The 21,757-nt window shown below is 45.8% G+C and overlaps 1 protein-coding gene across 4 annotated transcripts in view; it reads right to left on the reverse strand.

Moving 5' to 3' along the window:
• Nucleotides 1-786: 786 nt before the first annotated feature.
• Nucleotides 787-21,757, reverse strand: part of SERGEF (secretion regulating guanine nucleotide exchange factor) — a 234,494-nt gene continuing 213,523 nt past the window's right edge. For 3 of the 4 annotated variants that reach the window (XM_009186472.4, XM_009186473.4, XM_009186471.4), the window contains one exon: nucleotides 787-1,152. In XM_009186472.4, the coding sequence (XP_009184736.2) occupies nucleotides 845-1,152 (308 nt within the window). In that variant the 3' untranslated portion in view covers nucleotides 787-844. The remainder of the gene's footprint in view (nucleotides 1,153-21,757) is intronic. The other variant, XR_001894917.3, reaches the window with a different exon arrangement.

Raw genomic sequence — 21,757 nt, forward strand, 5'->3', positions numbered from 1 at the left:
GGGCCCTCCTCCTGCACAGGCTAGGGCTTGGTGGGGCAGATGGTCAGGGGTCAGAGTCTTTGACGTTGCTATCCCTACAGACTTCTCTTCTCCTGCTGTGACCTGTCCTTCATCTGAAACAATATATTTTAGCAATTATAGTTACACAAACAAGCTCCAGCATCCTGGCTGACTCAGATGAAGACAAATCTTCTGAGAGTTTCGCCAGTTGTAGCCTCTCTTGTCCATCCTAGGGTTTTCCTCTACTGGGTCTTCCCAGAAGTCTTGACTCTTCCTCCACGTACTCCTCTCTACTTCCCTCCACCCCTACTCCAGAACCTTCTCCCTCGCCCCCAGTCACCAAGATAAGAGATCTTTCCTATTTAAGTATCCAGTCATCTGATCAGGGTACCTCGATATCCTTGAACTAGAAAACCATGTGCTCAGGGCCTTAAAAATAAAACTCCAGGAGGGGCTGCTTTAGGCATGCCCCAGGAACCCTCTGTTTTGCTGAATTGAAGGCTGCTGGGCCAAAATAATGAGGGACATAGAACTGGGTTTTCTATCTCCACCAGGCAGGGACAGGCTAGAGCCTTCCTACTGGTGTGTTAGCTTTCCATATCTTTAGTGAAGACCTAATCCCTCATTCTCCTCTACTGAGTAGAAAGCATGTCTGCCTCCTTGAGTCCCAGGCACTGGGCAAGCAGCCTGCCATCATTCTGGTTTATGGTCAGCCCATCCATCACTGCCTTCTGAGCCCTTCTTTGGCCAACCCCACAGCCCAACAAAGCAATTCTCTGGGAAGGCTTTTGGTGCGAAAAGCCACTTTATTAAAGATTCTCTATCACAGTCCCCCATTTCTGGATCAGTCAGATTGGCTTTGGGTTGAAGTTTCTGATTGTCTTTCCTTCCAGTTTCTCTCTTTGTCCATGGCTTCCTGAGATTCAGTGTCCTCGGTGGCATCTGGGGAAAGGTAGGTGACCTTGGGGTCCTGGACCAATGCAGGGTGAGCTGGTAGCTGGCAGAGGGCCAGGGAGTGGCCAGCCCCACAGCCCACAAGGAGTCCTGATGATGACAGCAGAGCCTGCACCGGCTTCGGGGCCCAGATGTTGGTTTCAGTGCCATCTCCGCACATGCCATGTTCATTCCAGCCCCAAGAGTAACACACTCCACCTGTGAAGGAGAGGGAAGACTGCTGTAGAATAGGTTTTGGATAATAGGGCTGAAAAATTCACCCTGAGGGTACAGGTATCATCATAAACCCCAGTTCACACAGGAAGACGCCAAAGCTTAAGGACACATGGTGGCATGCTCCCCATCCCTACTTTCCTCCCTTCCTCTGAGGGCGGCTGCCCTCCCACCCCCAAGGCATGCTTCCCATTCCCACAAAACCCACGACTGCTCATGTTCCAAGCACAGCTTTCCTCCTCGGCCCTTCCCTACTGTCACCACCACATATAATCCATCACCAGACCTACTGACTGTGCCTCCAAAAACATCTCAAATCTTTCCCCACATTTCTCCATCTCCTCAGTCAGCTCCAGCCTGATCCAGGCCACCATTTCTCCTACCTGGACCATGCCAATAGCCAACTAACCAACCCAGCTGCTCACTCCATCCACCCTGATCTTCAAAGAGCATCAAGGCGATCTTCAACTACTGCAAATCTAATCACGTGTCACTCTGCACCTAAAACCCTTCAGTGACTTTCCACGGTCTTTAAGGAGGCCTTCCCTTGGCCTGTGAGGCCTGAGTGATCTGGCTCCTGACTATCCTGTGGCCTTACTTGCACAACTCTTCCCCTTCTTCTTTGCATCCAGAACCCTGGCTTTCTTTCTGTTCCTTAAATATGTCCAGTAAGGCCTTCCTATCTCTCAAAGCCTTCAGTTTACTGGGCTTCCAGATCTCTTCATGTTTTCCATTCCAGTTGTCGCTCAGAGGCCAGGGTCCCCCCCCGGCCACCCAATCCAAATAAGATTCTCATGACTGCCCATGTATTCTTCCCTCAGGAGGACCTGGCGCGCTGTAGTGAGGGATGATTTGTGTGGTGATGTGTTTACTGTCCCCTCTTCACTAGACTGCACTCTGTGGTGAGGGACAAAGCATGTATAGTTTCTCCACTGCTGTATCTCTAGGACAGTGCCTGGTACACGGTTGGTGCTCAATAGGTGTTTGCCGAATAGATACGAGAATGAACAAATTCATACAGTCAGAAAGTGGCCAAGCCAACAGTCATGCCCAGGTAACTCCAACACCCCACCAATCATAACACATCTTCCTAGGTTTTAGACACTGTCCTAGGGTCTAAACTCACTCATGTTTTTCTGTGGTTGTTTAAAAAAATCTTCTGGATGTAAAAATAATACATCTTCATAACAAAAGAAAAGAAAAGAAAAGAAACAATGGACAATATGGATGTGTAAGGAAAAGCAAACTTGCAGAATTTTGCCCTTGCCCACTACTAGAAATATTTTGGATATCTCTTTCAACCCTTTAATTTGTGAAATTTATAAATATTTGTATATGTTTGTCCCGCTTTTTAACATTATAGCACAACTATTTCTCCATGGATTGTAAACTCTTCAAAAAGTAAATTAAAATTAGTCAGGCATGGTGGCGCATGCCTGTAATCCCAGCTACTCAGGACACTGAGACAGGAGAATCGCTGGAAGCTAGGAGGCAGAGGTTGCAGTGAGCCAAGATTGTGCCATTGCACTCCACCCGGGGTGACAGAGCGAGACTTTGTCTCAAAAACAAACAAACAAAAAAGTAAATTAAAAATAATTTTCTTCTCAATATGCATTAAAGAACAGAAAATAATTTAATAGAAAGATGCAGATCTCCACTCAGATTAAGAACATTAGCTAACATTTTGCCATATTTACTTCAACTCTTCTCTTAAAAAAAATCATAAAGATACAGTTTATGCCTCACCTCCTATTCTTGTCCCTCTATCCAACCCTCCTTCCCAGAAGTAACCACTATTTTGAAGTTGGTATACATCATTTGCATGGTTGTTTTATATTTTTCTACATAGCTATATCCTTAAATATTGTGATCTTTTTAGTTTGTTTTAAAGACTTACACAAATAGAATCATTCACATATGCTTTTTTTTTTTTTTTTTTTGCAAGTTGCTCTTTACACTTATCATTGTTTTCGAAATTTATCTGAGCTGGTAGTTACAGATTTAGTTCAGTTATTTTCATTTTAACTGTGCATAGTATCCCGTTATATATAAATCACACTTCACTTACCCATGTCCCTTTTGATGGATAGTTATTTAATAATATCATTGCTGCTGTTTTATTATACAACAATTGAAAATATATAATATTATGCAACAACAATACTAATATGGTTGCTATTATAGACAGTATTGCAATGAAAGTCTTTGAACATGTCTCCTTGTACAAACTGGTATTTGTACAGGGTGATTCCTGGGAATATGTGCATCATGCATGTATATGCAAGCATGTTTACTTTCAGTAGGTATGGCCAAATATCTCTCCAATGACTAGACATTTATATTCTCATCAACAACAGATATGAATTTGCTTCACTATATCTTACCTTTAGACTCTTGCCATTCTCATGAGTACATTCAATTAGTTTGCATTTCCCTGACTACTAGTGAGACGGAGCAGTAGCGCTTTATGTTGATTACCCCGTTTAAGTTGCCTCTTCTGTGAATTGTCTATATACATTCTTTCTCTGTTTTGTTCTTTGGTTGTTTGCCTTTTCCTTATTGATTTGCAAGTATTCTTTGTGTATTATTTTGTTTTTCTGATTCTTTGTTGTTACGTGCATTGGAAGTATCTTCTTCCAGAAGTCTGTGGTGTGTCTCTTTACTTTCTTTATGGTGTCTTTTGTTATACAAATTTATTTATAATGGCTGCCTAACTGCCTATTATGAAGATTAAACAATTTACTTAACCTGCATTCTATTATCAGATCCATAGATTGTTTCTAATTTGTCATTATTTTATATAGCATTGCTATGAACATCTTTATGCATGAGTCTTTGTCTGTCTCTAATTATTTTCTCAAATTAGATTATTAGAATGGGAATTCCTGGTCAAAGAGTATAGGCATTTTTGAGACGCCTGAGTACTGTTTTGAGTACTGCCAGAATACTTTTCAGAAAGGCTACTTGCATATAACTTCAGCAATCTGTGAGAGTCTCTGTCTTACTCCAGCATTGCAGGTACTTAATAGTATTATAATGTTGAAAGATCTTCCTAATTTGAAGACAAAAAATGGTATCTCTTGTTTCAACATGTACTGTTTGGACTACCATTGAAATAGAAAAATAATTCTAATGTTTATCAGATATTTATATTTCCTCCTTTGTGTACTATCTGCTTCATATCTTTTCCCTGGTTAGTACAGAAGAGTTTAAGTACTCAGGCCCAAGAGCCAGATGGACTGCATTCAAATCCCAGCTTCGCCACTTATTAGTTGTGCCGCTTCAGGCAAGTTACTTAGCTTTTCTATATCTCAGTTCTCTCGTCTGTTAAATGGGGACAGTAACACCTTATTAGAGTTGTTTACAAGGGTTAAATGAGTAAGTAGAGTATATGCAAAATACTCAGAATGGTGCCTGGCACATAGTACTACAGAAATGTTTGTAATTGTTGTTGTTACCTATTAAGAGCTTTGTGGTTTGAAAGACTTTGATTTTAAGAATATAAGTTCTTTCTCTGCTATATTTAGCATTACTATTTTTTTCTCAGTTTGACTTAAAATTTTGTTTTCAGTCTTTTGATAAGTGTATGGTTCTGCGCAGTAAAAACTTCTTTTTGATATTTCAATAATTTGAATTTTTAAATCTTCTTTACATTTAACTCATTATCCATTGAAAACTTGTTTTGCAGACCACTCTATCAAGAGGGTGGCTGACTGGGCCCCAGAATTACCCTTCCCTTCCCTTTGCCTTAGTAGGAAGGCAATCACTGGCCAAAAGCTTGGGTTTAGGGAAACACAGATGTCTGCCTGTTTGGCCCACAAACGCGGAAGCGCATACAGAGAGGATGAACCCCAGGCCACATCTCCTACAGTTAAGCAGGAGTTCCAGCCAGGTTGAGCTGAGGCACAACGTAGGGAGAGTGGAAGAGGCTTGGTACCTTTGGGCCTAGTTCGGCACCTGGTATGGGCTTTGTGCCCGGCCCTGGTGAGTGGCACCAGCTGACCGTCAGCAGGGATGGGGGTGGCAGGAAGGCAGAGCTGACCTACCAGCAGGACACAGCACAGTGGGAAGCTGGCAGGCCCCTCTCCTCCAGCCAAAGGGAACGCACTCTGAGGAAGCTACGCCTGGGACCGGGTCAGCCAAAGGCCTAGAGCCAGGATTTTCATGCCCACTGGGTCGAGAAGCCTGGTAAAGGCCCAGTAATATCCCCTCACAGTACTTCCAAAGAAAGCTTGACTTTGGGTTAGGTGCTTTGTGTACTTTATCTCATTTAATTCTAACAACCATGTGAGGCAGCCACAATTTACTGATTATTCTCATTTTTCAGAGAATAAAACAGAGGCTCTAGAATCCAGGCAGGATGGCCCCAGAATCTGTGCTAAAGTCTGCATGTTCTATCCCAGGGCTTGCCAAGATTATTCTATAAAGGGCAGATAGGATATATTTTAGGTTTGAGGGCCATGTTAGGTCTCTGTCATGTATTCTTTTTGATAACCCTTTAAAAACCATTCTTAGCTTGCAGCATCACACAAAAAGAGGCTGCAAGTCAAATCTGGTCATAGTTTGCCAACCCCTGCTGCACACATATTACAGACTATGGCGTACGGACTCTGCTATCCTGTCCTGGGTCCCACTTTACCACACAACCGTGTGACAATGGTACGTAGGTCCCCACCGACTTCACAGGGTTGCCAGGAGGAGGAGCAATGCCCCAGCACCATGCCTAACACAGCGACAGCTCAAATCCATGTGGAAAGCAGACCATAGAAAGAGAAGGAAAAGGCAAGGAAAGCCACACCAGTGGCAAACAGCACAGAGGAGATGCGGGGGCAGCAGCAGAGGAGAAGGTCTACAGTAGAATGATAGGAAGTTTGGGGTTTCCAGACACTTTAAACAAGCCTATAGAAAAAAAAAAAAAAAAAAAAAAGCCAGGACGCTGAACTCAGAAAGCAAAGGATTGGTTATCCCCTTAACAGAAGGACTTGCAGCAGGACATCTTTCAGTAATAAGCTCCTCTAGCATTTTAGAATAGGTTTCATTCACCCCCTAACCTCACTTAGGGCCACCTTTTCAGGGGCACAATGAAGCTGGCAAGGCCCTCCAGACTCAGCAAGATGCTACTGTGCAGGCTGTTCTCACACAGAAGTAAGAGGAAGGAGAGTGGCCCACAGAAAGCCTCTCCCTAAGCTACACGGAACATGGAATGTCCAGTTTTCAAAACAGGTAAGTTAGAGGATGATTCCTGGCTTTACAGAGGGCTCTCTGCAGTGTGCTTGGCACTTGTCATGTCCTTGGAGACACTGGAATCCCACCTGGTTTACTGGTCCCGGGGCACATGGCTGAGCCTTGGGTGGAGAGCCCCATATTTACAGAGGGATTCCCTAGGCCCTTGGAGTTCAGGCCCCCTGCTCACAGGGCTCAATCTAGGCTGTGACGAGTGATGGAGCTCACAGCCCACCACACTTGCGTCAGCCTAAGAGCCCTGCAAGCAACGGAACCTCGGGACTGGCAGGGTCCCTGGCACAAGCTGGACACAATACCCAAATCTGTTCGGGTCTGTGGCACCTGCCTGAGCTTCTTGGCAACTAAGTCCTCACAGGGCCGTATGGTGCTGGGACTGCAGCCCAGTGCTAGGGAGGGGGCAGCATTTCTGCTGGAGGACCTTGCCAAGGAGGAATAAACACCTGAGCATGTGTGCAGAGCCTCCTGGTTGTCTCCTGAACCACAGAATCAAGACATTTCCCAACCTTTCTTGCAGCTAGGTGTGATCATGAGGGTCAAGCTGAAATGTTCTGTAACTGCTTATGGGACTTTTCCTTAAAAGACAGATGGCTACACTCTCTGCTCCTTCTTCTTTGTCCCTCCTTCATCCTGTCACCGGGAACGTGGATGTGATAGCTGGAGTTGTAGCCACTACCTCTGACCATGAGGATGAGGGCTGCAACCTAGGGATGGTGCTTCTCAGTTTCATAAAAATGTCACCTTAATTTCCACAGCAACCCTCGGAGGTATTACTACTTCCATTTTACAGATGAAGAACCAGGCTCAAGAGGTAAAATAACTTTCTACAGTCACACAGCTATTCTAGTCAGGACTAGAATCCAGGACTCCCAAATCTCAGGCTCCTTCGCTAGTTCCAAACCATGTGAAAATGGTAATACAATCATTGAATACTTGGTATATGCCAGATCCTGTGATAAGCACTTTGCAAGTATTCATTCACTGAATCCTCACAACAAACCTGTGAAGTGCCATCTAATATTATCCCCATTTTGCAGAGTGATGACGTGAACCGTGCAAGGTAACAAGAGGCAGAGCTGGATTCGAACCCAGACAGTCTGGCTCCAGGCCCTCTTCTATTTAATATTATACTGTTCTCTCTAGCAAAAACACTGCTCCCCAGGTAGTTAAGAAAAGGTACAGGGTAACAGGCCACCTATGGGAACACAGGAAGTAATGGAAGGCAACTCCAGCTGGCGAGAGAAAGACACTATGCAGAGAAGCAGAAATCCCCCTGAGCCCTGTGATCACTGGGGCTGAAGCCCTGCCCCCTTCTGCATCTGCTGGGCAGTGGGAAGAGGAGGGAGAGATGGGCACAAGAAATTAGGTAGCCAATGGTCCATGTTGTCTCCTCCTGTCCAAGAGCACGCATAGGCCTAGACCAACAGTCAGGACTGCTCTTCTGCACTACCAGGCTGATGGAGAGGAGGGGTGAGGTTTGAGCACCCTCATGGAGAGGAGGGCTCTGGATTCTGGTAGATGTCAGGAAGGATGGGGTGGGCCTTGGAGCGGGGTAAGTTTGGGAGACACTTCTGAGTGTTTAGCCACCCAAGCTCATAGGGATCTCATCCTTTTGGCAGCAACTGGTGGAATGGTCCCTAGGGTCCTGCTGTGAGGAACGGGGAATGAGGAATCCCAGAAGTGGGACCTCCTGAAGTGCTTTGGGTCTAGATGGCAATAGCAGGATGGGAAAAGGGGATCAGGTCCTCAGCTCCCTTGCCCGGACAATTACAACTACTACTTTATCCTTTACGCTGAGGCTGCTGGCCTGGGTGGGAGAAATCAGGCAGAAATGCAGCCTGGACTAGGTCCTCCCATGGAAAATTTCCTGTCTCCACAGCACCTATGAGACCAAGTCCAGACCCCTTAGCTGGCTCCCAAGGCCCCTCAGTAGTCTGTTCATCTTGGCATCATCACTCCTGTTCCCAACTCAGTGTTCCAGCCCCACAGGCTTACTGTCAGCTCCCTGAATTCACCCAGGCTGTTCACATTGCCATGCTCTTGCCCAACTTGAGTCCATTTATTTCATCATGTGGGTGCCTTTTCTGGTTTAGGACTTGTGCTGCACACAAGACCCAGAGAAGAGGAAAATTCAGTTTGTGCCCTCAGGGTCCCCATCCACTGAGGAAGACAGCCGTGGGAAAAGACAATTATGGCAAATGACGGCATGTGTACACAAAGGGGCATGGACAGTAGTGTTTACTGTAGCACCGTTTGCAACTGCGAAAGACTGGGGGACCCCAAGAATATTCATCAATAGAAGATTATTTCAAAAAGCCAGAGCCCCCTTCAGGCCAGGGTCCTTACATATTAAAACTTCTTTTTAACATAAAGTTATGTAAAGCCCCTATATATTTTTATATGTACAAATCAAACTGAGAACAGTCTCTGAGGAAGAGAGGGGGAAATGGGGGAAGGGTGACCCTCATTTTCTGTTTTGTTCAAATATTTTAAAAAGCCATAACACAGATGATGATTTAAAAAATAATAATATTTCTAAGGGACAGAGGGGTAGCATAGAGGAGAGGATGACCTAGGAGACACTGACCCAGGAGGCCATGCAGAGAACGGCCATGAGAATGGCTATGAGGATGATGGTCCTATTGGGCTGGGCAGAGGACACAGGCACTGTCAGTGTTGGGCCCTGCTATGGTTTAAGTGTGTCCCCAAAAGCACAGGTGTTGGCAACTTAATCCCCAGTGCAACAGTGTTGAGAACCGGGACCTTTAAGAGAGAAGTAGGTCATGGGGACTCTGCCTTCATGAATGGATGAATGCTGCCACTGTGAGAATGGGCTAATTATGGTGGAGTTTGGTCTCTTTTCTTCTCTGTCTTGAATGTTTGCTTGCCCTTTTGCCATGTTACGATGCAGCAAGAAGGTCTTCCCCAGATGCGGCCCTGTGATCTTGGACTTCCCAGCCTCCAGAACCATTTATTGAGCTAAATAAACCTCTTTCTTGAGAAATTACCCAGTCTGTGGTATTCTGTTATAGCAGCAAAATATGGACTAAGACAGGCCCTTTCAGGAATTAGTCCATCCATCACTCTCCAGGGCCAAGGATACCCTCGAGGCAGGAGCTGAGGCAGCAGGAAGAAGCTATTCCAGAATCAAGAAGTGGGGCTGTTCACCCACAGAATTACTCTGGGGATGTTTTGGGTTTGTGGCCCACATTGCTTCAGAGAAGGCTGTATGTGGGAAAGCAGACAGGCCTAGGGTCCCCTTCTCACCAAGATCCATAGCAGCCCTGAGAATGAGGTAAGAGAAATAGATGGGTGGGGGGGTGAGGCCAGCAAGGAGGCTGTGGCTGTCCACCAGGTAAGAAAAGGGGAGGGCCTGTGGAAAGAGGGTTTTGGGAAGATAATGTGCAAAATACAGCCAGGATCTGGCCACATCTCACTGGCCCCATCACCCCTCAAGGGCTGCCCAACTGGTCTCTCTGCTGCCTCTGTTTCCCTGTATGTTCTATTCTCTGCACAGCAACTTGAGTGATTGTGTTAAAACCTATGTCAGACAAGGCACTGCATTGTTTAGAATCCTTCAGTGGCTTCTCCTCTTACTCAGAATAAACAACAGCTGGTCTCCAGCTCCTTCTCTGACATCACATTCTATCACGATCCACTCTGTTAACATCATCATAGTGACACTGACTTTCTTACTGTACCTCAAACACTACTTGTCTCAGGACCTTTGCCCTGCCGTTCCTGCTATCTGGAATGCTCTTGGCCCTGATAGCCACAGGTTCACTCCTTCATGTTGTTTAGGTATTTGTTAAAGTCCCACCTTATTTGAGAGGCCTTCTCTGATAACTCTACATGAAATAGCAGTCTACCCTTACTCCTATCTCTATCTCTTCACCTGCTTTATTTTTCTTCATTTTTTTTACAGTATATTTATTTTATGATCTCTCTCTCCTAACCAAACACAATCTCTTTCAGAGTAGGTACTCTGTTTTGTTTGCTGCTATATCCCAGTACTTGAAACAGTGCTTGGCATATGTTAGCACTCAATACTGTTGTGTGAATGGAAGGACAAATGAATGAATGGCTAGTGAGAGAATGGAGCTGCTTGTTCTCTCTTAGAGGCCGAAAGAGAACCCATGGATGTGGGAAGAAGCAGCCATGGGCATGGCGATTGTAGCTCGCTATCAGGAAGAACACTGCAATGACTGGAAGACTGCTCTGGAACATAGCTGGTGCTCTGTCAGAGGTCCTGAGCTCCCAGGACAGTCCCACAGTGGGCAAAGGCTGGGCTGAGACAAACCAAAAGTCCTTCCAATCCTGGACAACTTGTTTGGTGGTGTGAGTGGATATGGAAGTGTATAAGAAAGAGAAGGAAGGTGGACACAGAAGAGTAGAATGGGCAGATACACGCTCCCCAGGCTGGCTCCTTCAAACCAGACAAAAGAAAGGTCTTGGTTCAAGTGATAAATAAGTGTGTTGAATTAATGGGTTCTAAGCTGCAAGGCTAGGACTGCTCTGGAACTTCTTCTAGAACCCCATTGCTCAAAAGGTCACCCAGTTCTCTCTGTCAATCACTTTCCCTTTACATAGGAGGAAATTGAGGCCCACAGTGGGGCAATGCCACGGCAAAGGTCCCCACTGGTCTACCTCCCCACTGCTCTCAACCACCCCCTGGCATCACTGCAGGCACCTCATCTGACAGCAGCCCAGTGAGGCAGGTGTTGGGTCAACATTGCATGGAAGAGAAAACTGCATTTGGGTGCGGTTCAGAAACAGCCAAGCTGGGACAGGCAGAGGCCAGCCCTCCCTACCCCCAGCCCCAGGAGTAGGAGGCTGCTGAGGCTGCTGTGGACACATTTCCTCAGTCACCTGCAGTGAGAGCGTGCTGTGGCACGTTGGCTCCAGTGGGTGACTATTCTTAGATCTAGGGAGCTATGATGACGGATTTAGAACTTACAAGGTGGAAACATGTTGGCCTGTTTTATAAACAACTGAAATCCTCCCTACAGACTGTCTTTCTGAATTCTGTGTTCTCTCAGAACTGCTGGCTTTCTGGCTTATTGGCTGCTTTGGGAGAGGGGGGAGAAAGAGAAACTAATCCTCTTGAGGGCCTACTATGATCACATATGGTGTTATGGGCTTTTGTATCACCCATCTCATTTAACAGCTCTGGAAAGAAGGTATTTTGGTCACGCTCTGTGGATGAGGAAACAGGCTGGGAGAGGTCCAGAAGCAAGCACACCCTGTGACGTGGTACAAGAACGAGGCCGTGGACCAGCAGGTCTGCTGTGGAGCCTGGTGCTGCCAAAAGAAAGGTGGCCCTGGCAGATGGAGCAGTAAGGGCATGCGCACAGCACCTTCAGATTTGAATCCCTTCAGGTGTTGCTCTCCTGTCCTCTAAGATTTCTTCACTCCTGGTGATACCTCCTCCCTCTGTATGACCTGGCAGCTTGTCCCCATTGCATACCAGGGCCCCCTCAGCAGGTTCTCAGTTGTCATCATCCCTCTAGAAGTATGGTATCCAGAGGTGGCTGAGGTCCAGAGATGAAGAGCCCACCAAGATGCACACACAGTCCCCGAGGCTCTACCTCTGTTAGCTTAGCCTGAGGCCACATTCGCTGCTTTGAAGGCCAAGTCCACTTCCCCTTGCTGAACCTACGGCCTGTATATACTCCTAAATAGTTTCTGGAGGACCTATTCTCCTATCTTTTACCTGGCCTGCCTGCATGCTGGTGTTTTAGACCTGGCTGGAACTTTCAGGTCGTTTCCATTAAAAGTCATCTTATTAAATGAACATGCCAATCTCCGAGGGGCACTAGCAGAGGGGTGGAGGAATGGATGCCACTCTGGGCCCAGGAGCAGCTGCACTGTTGCCATTCCTGAAGCCTGGTCACCATCAGAGCCTCCTTACATTGCTCTCCTCAAGCCTGTTTGGGAATCACCAGTGTGCAGAAGAGGAAGCTAGGGAATTAGGGGAATAGTGGAGGTGGTAGTAACAAGGTCTGCTCTGGAATCCAGTGGCAAGTCCAGAAGAATCCACATGCAGGAAGATTAGGGTACTAGAGTTCACATGGGGACGGGTGACACAAACCTGAGATAGAATTCTCCGTAGAGGTTCCAATCACTGAATAAATATTATACCTACTTAGTATCTGGTCTCTGTCTGGTGCTATGCCCAATTCAGTTCAATTCATTTTGTACACATCAACTAGGCTCCCACAAAGTCCAAGTGCTGGGTTGGAGAGCTGAGCATCCATCCCACAGTGACAGTGCAGGGAGATGAGGTCCTGGAAAGATTTGCTCAGAAAGACCAGGCAGTGGCTAATTCCTGAGACGGATCAAACCCCCAAGGGAAGAGAGTCTCTTATCTTTTTTTTTTCCTAAACAGCAAAATTTTATTAAACTTTATGTCAATAAACATTATTACAGTACAAAATAGGAAAAAACTAATGGGTTAATACTTATAATACATATTAATCAATTTTTTTCCCTTTTAAATAGACTATTTTTTAAGAGAAAATATAGGTTCATAGTAAAATTAAGAAGAAAGTATGGACAGTTCCCATAACACTTCCTGCCTCTACTTACTTCACAGCCTTCCCCACCAACATCCTGCACCACTGACACACCATTAATGCTCAAAGTGGGTGGTTTACATTATGGATGATCTTGATATTGTACATTTTACGGGTTTTGACAAATGAATAATGACATGGATCCACCTAATTATAATGTCATACTGAATAGTTTTGCTGCCCTAAAAATCCTCTGTGTTTTGCCTACTTATTTATCTTTTCATCTGCCAGAGTTGCAGAATAAATGTTATAGAGTGCCTATAATATTCAAGCAGTTGCAGAGAATACAGCACCAAACAACACACAAGGTCCCTGTCCTCAAGGGGCTTACACTCTAATGGGGGAAACAACAACCAAGTAGGCATACAAGTCAACAGAATGCAGCTAGTAATAACAGTTATACAAAAAACCAGTGATACAATTTAGAAGGGCAGGTAGTCGGGAAGTCCTCCCCAATTATGTGGCCCCTGAGTTGTGACCTGAAGGACAAGAAGGAGCCAGCCATACCTGTGGGAAGAACTTGGCAGGCAGAAGAAATGACAATACAAAGGCTGGAAGAAGGAAGGCATTTTGCCAGTTCCAGATATAGCAAGGAGGATGACTACGTGTGTCTGGGGCCAAGTAAGCCAAGGGAGAGGCAGGCCTTAAAATTGAAGGGGAAGCAGAGCCTTGAGATGCCAGGTGAAGAGTTAGAAGTTTGAGAATGCTGAGAAGCTAGGGAGGGATTTAAGCAGGCAATGACAAATTCTGATTTACATTTGAAAAGGCTGCTCTCTGAAGGCTGGATTACCAAGGCAAAATGCAGGGAGCAGATTTAGGAGGCTACTGCATTGCAGAGGACCAGGCAGTGCATGAAGGTGGCTCGAAGTAGGCTGGTAGCAGTGGGGACGGAGAAAAATGGATAGATTTATAAACTGCTTTGGAGATAGGATTTCTAGGACCTGCTGATAGATTATACACAGAGAGAGATAGGAATTATAACTGATTCCTTGAGCAATGAGTGGATGGTAGTGCTATTTATGAAGTTGAGGAGGCCTGGAGGAGAGAGAGGCTTGGGGGAGAAAATCAAGAGTTCTGTTTTGGACATTTTAAGATGTAAGTGCCTATGAGACATGAATGAATGAATGTATTCCCCAAATACAGACCTCTGGTGAGCCTAAGAGATGATAAACCTGAGACCTGGGAAACCGTGTGAATGACAAATGGTAGGAGCTACCAGGTGAGCAGTGGGCAGCTCAAGAGGTAACACTGTGCTTATGGTTCGATGGGGACTAATTTGGTGCCTTTATCACTCTAAATTATAGCTTCTGTTTTTGTTTTTTCTTGAATGAAGTGCTTGACTGGGATGCATACATACTACATGGGCTAATAAATATAAATTGCCTTTGTGAATGTCCCTACTTCATTAAAAAACGCATAATATTTGAAAGGAAAATTACCATTTCAGATAATTATAACCACCGGCCCAAGTTCTCCTACTGGTCCCATTGGAAGTAGCATTCTTCTCTAACCCTGGTGAGCTGCCAGGACTGCTGGGCTGGGAAATCCAGGCACAGAGTTCCTCTCTCAAAGCAGGGTGTCAGCAGGAGCAGTGGCATTCCCAGAGGATGCAGTGTTTGCATGAGACCCTGCAGCCAGACTCTCCTTGGGACATCTAATTCCCAGGTAGTAGGAGGCCACCCCAAAATGAGGCAGCCCTGAAAGACCCTTAAGCATTGGTTCTAAGAATAAATATGCAAATGAAGATAAGGAAGCCTGGTGAGTTCCACTGGGCTCCCTCCCTACATGACTATACATGTCTCCACCTGGGACTATTCAGCCTCCTGTGGGCTCAGCCCCAAGTGGCAGATTCCCCTCCCAGATAAGGGGACTAGAAACTTTGAGGCTGAGGCGAGGTACGTTTGTCTCAGAGTGTGAATCCTTCAATGGCATTCTAGCTCAGAAGAAAATCCCAAGCCTAGACCTTAGCCTATAAGGTTCTATACCATCTGGTCCCAGCTACCTCTCTGATGCCCATTGCTGCCACTCTCATCCTCACCTCTTCTAATCCACTCGTCTTCAGCCACACTGGTCTCCTTGCTCTTCCTCCAACTGGCCAGTCATGCTTCCAGCTTTAGCCTTTGCACCAGCTGTTCCCTCTGCCTGGAACCTTCCTCTCCAGATAACCATATGGCTCCCTCCCTCCCTCCCTTCAATCAGGGCATCATTCAAATGGCACTTTCTTAGAGGGCCTTCCCTGATCACCCAATTTCATCCTTCCATCTCTTTACACTGCTTAATTTTCCTTCCCAGCACTAATACCCTATCATATACTTTTGTTTGTCTGTTTCTCCACCAGAATGAAAAGCTCTATGAGAGCAAACATTTCATTTTATTCAACTGCTGTATTTCCAGCACTTAGAAAAGGTTATGGGTATATAAAAGGTGCTCAATAAATATTTATTTTAGCAATGAAGAGCTGTCACTTGCCCCAGGAGGGGCTCATTCCCTTGAGGGGAACCCAAATCAAAGTGCTGGGCAGACCATCCACTGGGATCACCAATCCGAAGCAACTGCTATATTGTGTGTGCACACCCACACATGTGGCAGGGCAGTTAGGGTAGCCCATGCTGAAGGCATTTTGTAGGGCAGCTGCAGCCTCAGTTATGGAGGAAGGGAGTTATTAGAGCTAGGGGTTGAACAGACCACCTCCAGCTCTAGGATCAACCCAATCCTGGCAGGCCTAGCCTAGCCTAGTCCATCCCAGCTCTTCAAATGAGCACCCATCCATCTGCCTGTAGGCTGACCCTCTGCTTCCTGAAATGAAGGAAAGCCAGCTGGGCAGTATATATCTCAAGTCCTCACCCAGTGGGTCAGTGAACTGGGAAAGAGTTGTTGCTGCTCAGTACTTTTGGAGCCAGACAGGCTTGGATTTGATCTTGCCTCTGCCACCTACTGTATGTACTTAATTCTTGGTTTCTTCATCTATAAATAAGGACAATCATCTTTTCCTTGCCTTTTTCTAAACAAACATGTAAAGTGCCCAGCACAGACTCCATCACGTGACACATGCTCACTGGACACTTGTTCCCTTCCCCATCTTCCCCTCTGCTGCTGGGATTGCCCACATCTCCTGCCCAGGATCTACTTCTCAGCCTTCCTCGATCTAGTCTATCTTGAGGCTAGCTATTAGTAAATCTGGGAAAATCATCCAATATAGGGGCACATGGAAAAATTGTCTCATCCCTTCTCCTTCTTCCCATCTCCATGGACCCCTTGCATGGAACAAGTAGGTAACATTTCATACAAGTTCTAGCTGAGGGTTCAGATTAGTGTTTGTCTGAGGCGTCCTGACAGGCACAAGCCACTAAGCATTGCTATGGAAACCATTTTGTTATTCTCTGCTGTGTCGTTTGTTTTCTGGCACAGTTGCAGTTGTGGTACAGGGGGAAAGGCAGTGGATAAGGTGCCCAAGGATCAGAAACCTAGTGGGGCCTGTGTTCCTACAGGATTGTATGACCAAGGCTAATTCCTGCTTCTCCTTGGGTCTTGCAATCTCCAACTCTCAGGTAGAACACTATTTTTCAAATAGTGGCCCGATGACCATCTCAACAATCAGAGTCCTGATGCCCGTCCTATACCAACTGTCAGAATCTCCCTCAGAGCTCTGATGCACAACAGAGTTTGAGAACACTGCTGTAGGAGTTAGACTCGCTAAATTGTTTTCAATCTCCCAGTGCACAAAACAGGCAGCACTGAAGTTATGCTGACTGGAGCAGGGATGAAAGGCTCAGAGCCCTATCCACTCAGCCTCCCACTACTCCCAACTGGCTCCATGGAATCCTACAGCTTCCCAGAGCACAGTTTGGTAACCACTGGACAAAATGATTTCTAGAGGCTTCCCTAGAAAAGGAGTCAGCATTCATTCAATCATTCGTTTATTCACAAATATTTATTAGGTGCCTTCCTTCTTTACACCAAGTATTTGTTTGAAGTCAGTAGCTCCACTATTACCTAATCTCTCTTGGGCTCAGATTTCTCCTTTGCAAAATGGAAACATAGTATTTGTTTTCCCTACTTTACTGGATTCTTCTAACAATCAAATAATCATGAGACCACCTAAGAAAAAGTTGTTTGTTACCTGGAAGAGACTCTGCAAATGCCAACAACTATTATCATTACTGCCATTAGTGGTATATCTAACTATCTCAAGTCTATAGAACTAAGTTAAGTCCTCAGAGGCCTCAATGGACTGTTACTCTCCTATTCTCTGTAACTAAACTTCCAGAAGGTGTTGCAGGGTTTGGAGAACCATTGGTCTAAAAGCCTCCATCTAAAAAATATATTTTCTGAGGGCTAAGAATATCCCTGAATTTGATGTCTTCTAAATAGAACATTTCTCTATTATCCCAATTTACTTCCATGATCATATATTACTTTCATAACAAAAAAAGTTAGAAAAATGAAGACTGTTGAAAATACTGTCTGATGCACACAGTTCTCTGATAAACTCTTTATCTAATGGTTTAAAATGAATTCAAATGAGATATTCAGGCAAGAGAAAATGCAAAATTTTCCCTTCCTGACAGCCACATGGCTCCACGGCAGTGCGGGGCTCAGTGTCAGACCTGGGCTCTAAGTCTCGGCTCTGCCACTAACTCAACACGTGGTCCTGGGTGAGTCACTACCTCTCACAGGATCTCAGTCTCTGCACCTATAAACTGAAAGCACCAACTATGGTGATCTGCAAGGGCCCTTCCGGTTCTGATGGTTGATGCTCCAGACAATGAAGGTACTTTCCCAATATACCCAGGCTGTAATTCTACAGCCTATCTGGCTGTGCTGGGCACACAGCCATGCTGAGTTCACAGTGGCTCATGGAAACGGTGCTCCTCTCCCCAGTCACTCATGTGGAGTTTTAGACCTTCCAAAGCTCCATCAGCCCCACAACAACCCTGAAGCAAGAAGTCAGGGAACAAGCACCTTGGGAAGAAAGGTGGCTCATTTCAGAGCTGCAAACTTGTAAGTGACAGGGTCATGACCAAAATCAAGGTATTTTGACTCCAAGCCTACCTAGTATTCTTTACCTCATTTGGATCATATCCTAAGAGAACTACAGACCCTAAAAGCTTCATGCGGTGGAAAGACCACCAGTGTTAGAATCAGAAGATGGGTGCAATCCCCTCTTCCTGCTCTCCTGTGTATGCTTCTGCACCAGCCACTCCCTATGACTGAGCCTCAGTGTCTTTCTCCATAACACGGGGCTATTGTTCTGACAATTCCAGTGCTGTGGGGAGGCTCATGGAAAAGTGAATGGAAACCTTTTGTATGTTATAAAGTTAGATGTCAGTTACCATGAATACCATTTATTGGGCCCAAAGGTAGGGAGGAATCCATCCCATTTGTCCTTCAAGAAACCCAAAGCCCTGGGAAGTTTAAGTCCTGGGCCATAGGACAGCTGGGTATGAAACCTGAATGAGCAAGTCACTTGACTTGCAAGCTGAGCTATACAAGACAGACTTTAAGCTTGGCCTGGCTCCCACCCTATGGAGACCAAACTGCAACAAAACTGAAAACACTGGACAGAAGTGTAGAGCCCAACAATATGGATGGTTCCTTCTTCCCATCATTCGCACATTCAACTAGTCAACAAACATTCCTCTAATATCAATTATAGATAGTGATGTTTGGGTACCTTATGTATGCAAGGAAAGAGAAGGAGGAAGGAGCAAAGATGAATATGATGGTCCATATATGGAAAATAACTAACATTTAATAATGAACATTTCCTGAGCTCTTACCATATATCAGGAACTATGCTGTACTATTTGTGTTATCTCATTTCACACCCACAATAAGCCAAGAGGGCAGGAATGTTCTGGATTACTATTTTACCCTTGAAAAAGCTGAGGCTTAGCTGAGGCTCAGGCTCAGCTGAAAACTAAGTGGTGGAACCAGTACTCAAACCAATGCCAGCCTGTTCAGATCCTAAATTTTTAACTTCTAGTTCCACAGCCTCTGTATTGCTGGGTGACCTTAGGCAAGCATCCTCCCATCTGAAATGTAGAGATTCAATTATTCTAATGGGCACAAGAAATATCACAAACAACTGTGACCCAAAAGAGAAAGAGAGAAACGCCCACTTGAAGTGAGGTGTGGCCGTCACTTCCCATTCCTCAGGAGAGGAAAACATCAGATATAATCTGGGTGGCATGATGACAGAGTCAGGCTTTTGCCAGACAGGGCTCAAACCGGCAGGGTTCAGAGAGATATGGCTAATATCTGCCTGCCTTCAATAAGGTCTGTTCTCCCACCAAACCCAACTGTGTACCCCATCTACACACTCCATTTACCACCCCACCCCTGAGCCAGGCCTTTTGTTCACGCTGCCCCCACCTCCCCTTACTTCTCTCCTCCAGGAGGTCTCTTCTGATGCCGCATCTCTCCCACAACAGAAAAGCTTTAACAACCACTCAAATACTATTTCATCAAGAAGCCCCCAACTTGATGGAATAGCATTTTCTTTAAGACCCTGGTCCTTGGTGAATGGTTCCCCTGTCTCCACAACTTGCTCTGCTTATAAGAGAAGAGTAGTGGTCCTTCTCCATCTGAATCTGTCACAGTAGCAGATGCCAGTAAGGTTGCCTGGAATGTCCGCACATGTGATGCTGCCATGGTAACAGCAGACCAAGGTTCGGAATGCTTTATCCCTGATGAGCTGCCCCGGCAGTGCCATGCCAGGCTGCTCACGGAATCTTCCTCGAAGAACAATAACAACAACAAAAATCACCAAAACCTATGCAACAACAACAACCCATTAATGGACAAGAAACTGCTGAGCACTGGTGCCAAGGTTCAGTTCCTATAAACATACTTTGGGCCACTCACCTGGTCCCTTAGCTGATAAGGAGGCCAGGCCTTGGCTGTGAGTACTGTGGCTCACCCAGAGGGTAATGCGGTTTTTAGCTGGCTGGGCCAATGAAGCAGGCCGTCCCCAACTCCAGCCCCCAAATTACCACTTCTCTTGTTTGATGCCGCCAACCAGGGATCTGCCGGCGTGGACCCTGGCAATTAGCACAGCACTCGCATTTGTTGGGGAATTAGGAGCCACTGATTACCCTAATTCCACGTCATTTACAGGCAATGAGTGTCAGCCTGGGATTGGCCTTTCCAAACGGTGGCCTACAGGGTGGCATGATCATGACTTGACTTTGAAATGGAAGCAGAGGCCTGGTAAGCCAGGCTGTGAACCAGGAGGGGAGGCAGGACTCACAGCTGAGCCTAGCTATATGGCAGCCATTGCCTCCCCCAGTCCTGCCCACTTAAGGGAAATGAAGACCAGAAGAAGGTGTTTCCAGATTGAGAACATGCCTATTTCTAAGTCATCCTGACCCAGGAAGGGAGCCCATTTCCTGTTGATAGCCCTGCTGACCCCCTAGAATGTGCAGCCACAAGATTAGTGTCCCCTAATCTGAGAGTTTCTGGGGGCTAAAGGCCTGAGTCAAACTCTCACTGACTGAGCAGGACCTTCACACTCAGATCTGCCCCCAGGATCCAATCACTTGCCACCAGGCCCCACCTCCAACATTGGAAATTACATTTCAATGTGAGATTTGGAGGGGACAAACATCCAAGCCATCTCACCCAATGATAATTACCTTTAGACTCTTGCTGTTAGATCTCTAGTCACAAATGGGCCCTCCAGGATAGTGACATTTACAGGATAATATAGGCCCCTACACCTTGTATGATTGATCCCTATCTCAACCAGCAGGGGCCAACTCTGTAGCTAGTATATTCCCTGTGTTTCCAACCTCTCCTGCCAGTTTGCTGTAAGAGGAGCCAATAGGCTTGTCTACACTTTATAGGGTCATGACCATGTGGAGCCAGCTAACTGAATACTTGTCCACTAGAGAACTTCCGGATCTCTCCAAAGGAATATATAGGTATTGGGGTTTGGCTGGACAAGTCCCAACAACTTCCCTAATTCAAACTGTAGCTTGCTTGAAAATCGGGGACTGAACCAGGTCTTTCCAGTCATTCATAAAATGTCTATTTTGTCTTACTTGGTAGATATCGTAAGGGATATAAAATGAACCATTCATGGCACCTGCTAGCAAGGAATAAACAGTCTAAGGGATCAGAAGAGATTCCTGGAGGAAGAAGAAAAGTTAGGGGAGAGGGAAGAAAGAGCATCCTAAGTAGAAAGAACAGTGGGAACAAAGACCTAGCTGGGGGAAGGAGTGGCTTGCAAAGATAATGGTGGTAGTTCCACTTGGTGGAAGAAGAAGTGGTGCAAAACATAGCAGAAGGAAATAAATTTGGGATGATAGGTAGGGGGCATATGGCAGATGGCTCAAGAAATATAATCCTTAAAAAGCCTGACTAAAGATTTCGGATTTTATTTCATAGCCAATTGGAAGCCACTAAGGCTTTTGGACAACAGAGTAGCAGAATCAGATCTGTGCCTCAGAAGCAAAATCTGGCATAATAACAATCATCATTATTTTCTTGCCATCATGACAGATCACATTTAGGATGCACTCACACAATGCCAGGCACTTTTCTAAACACTTAGACTGAGTGGGAAGGAAGGTCTACAGGGAGATCACTTGGAGGTGGAGGCAAAGTCTAAGAGGAAGAGGATGAACAAAGCCTGAGCTGTCTCAGTGGCAATGGGACATAGAAGAGGGCACGATGGAGAGAAAACAAGGAGGTGGGACCAAGAGGACTTGGCATCTGTGAAGCTGTGGGTACAGAGGGGTGAGAGGAGTCAGATAGCCTTAGCCAGGAGA

This window comes from Papio anubis, chromosome 12 (genome assembly GCF_008728515.1).
Source record: "Papio anubis isolate 15944 chromosome 12, Panubis1.0, whole genome shotgun sequence".
NCBI classification, from domain to species: domain Eukaryota; kingdom Metazoa; phylum Chordata; class Mammalia; order Primates; family Cercopithecidae; genus Papio; species Papio anubis.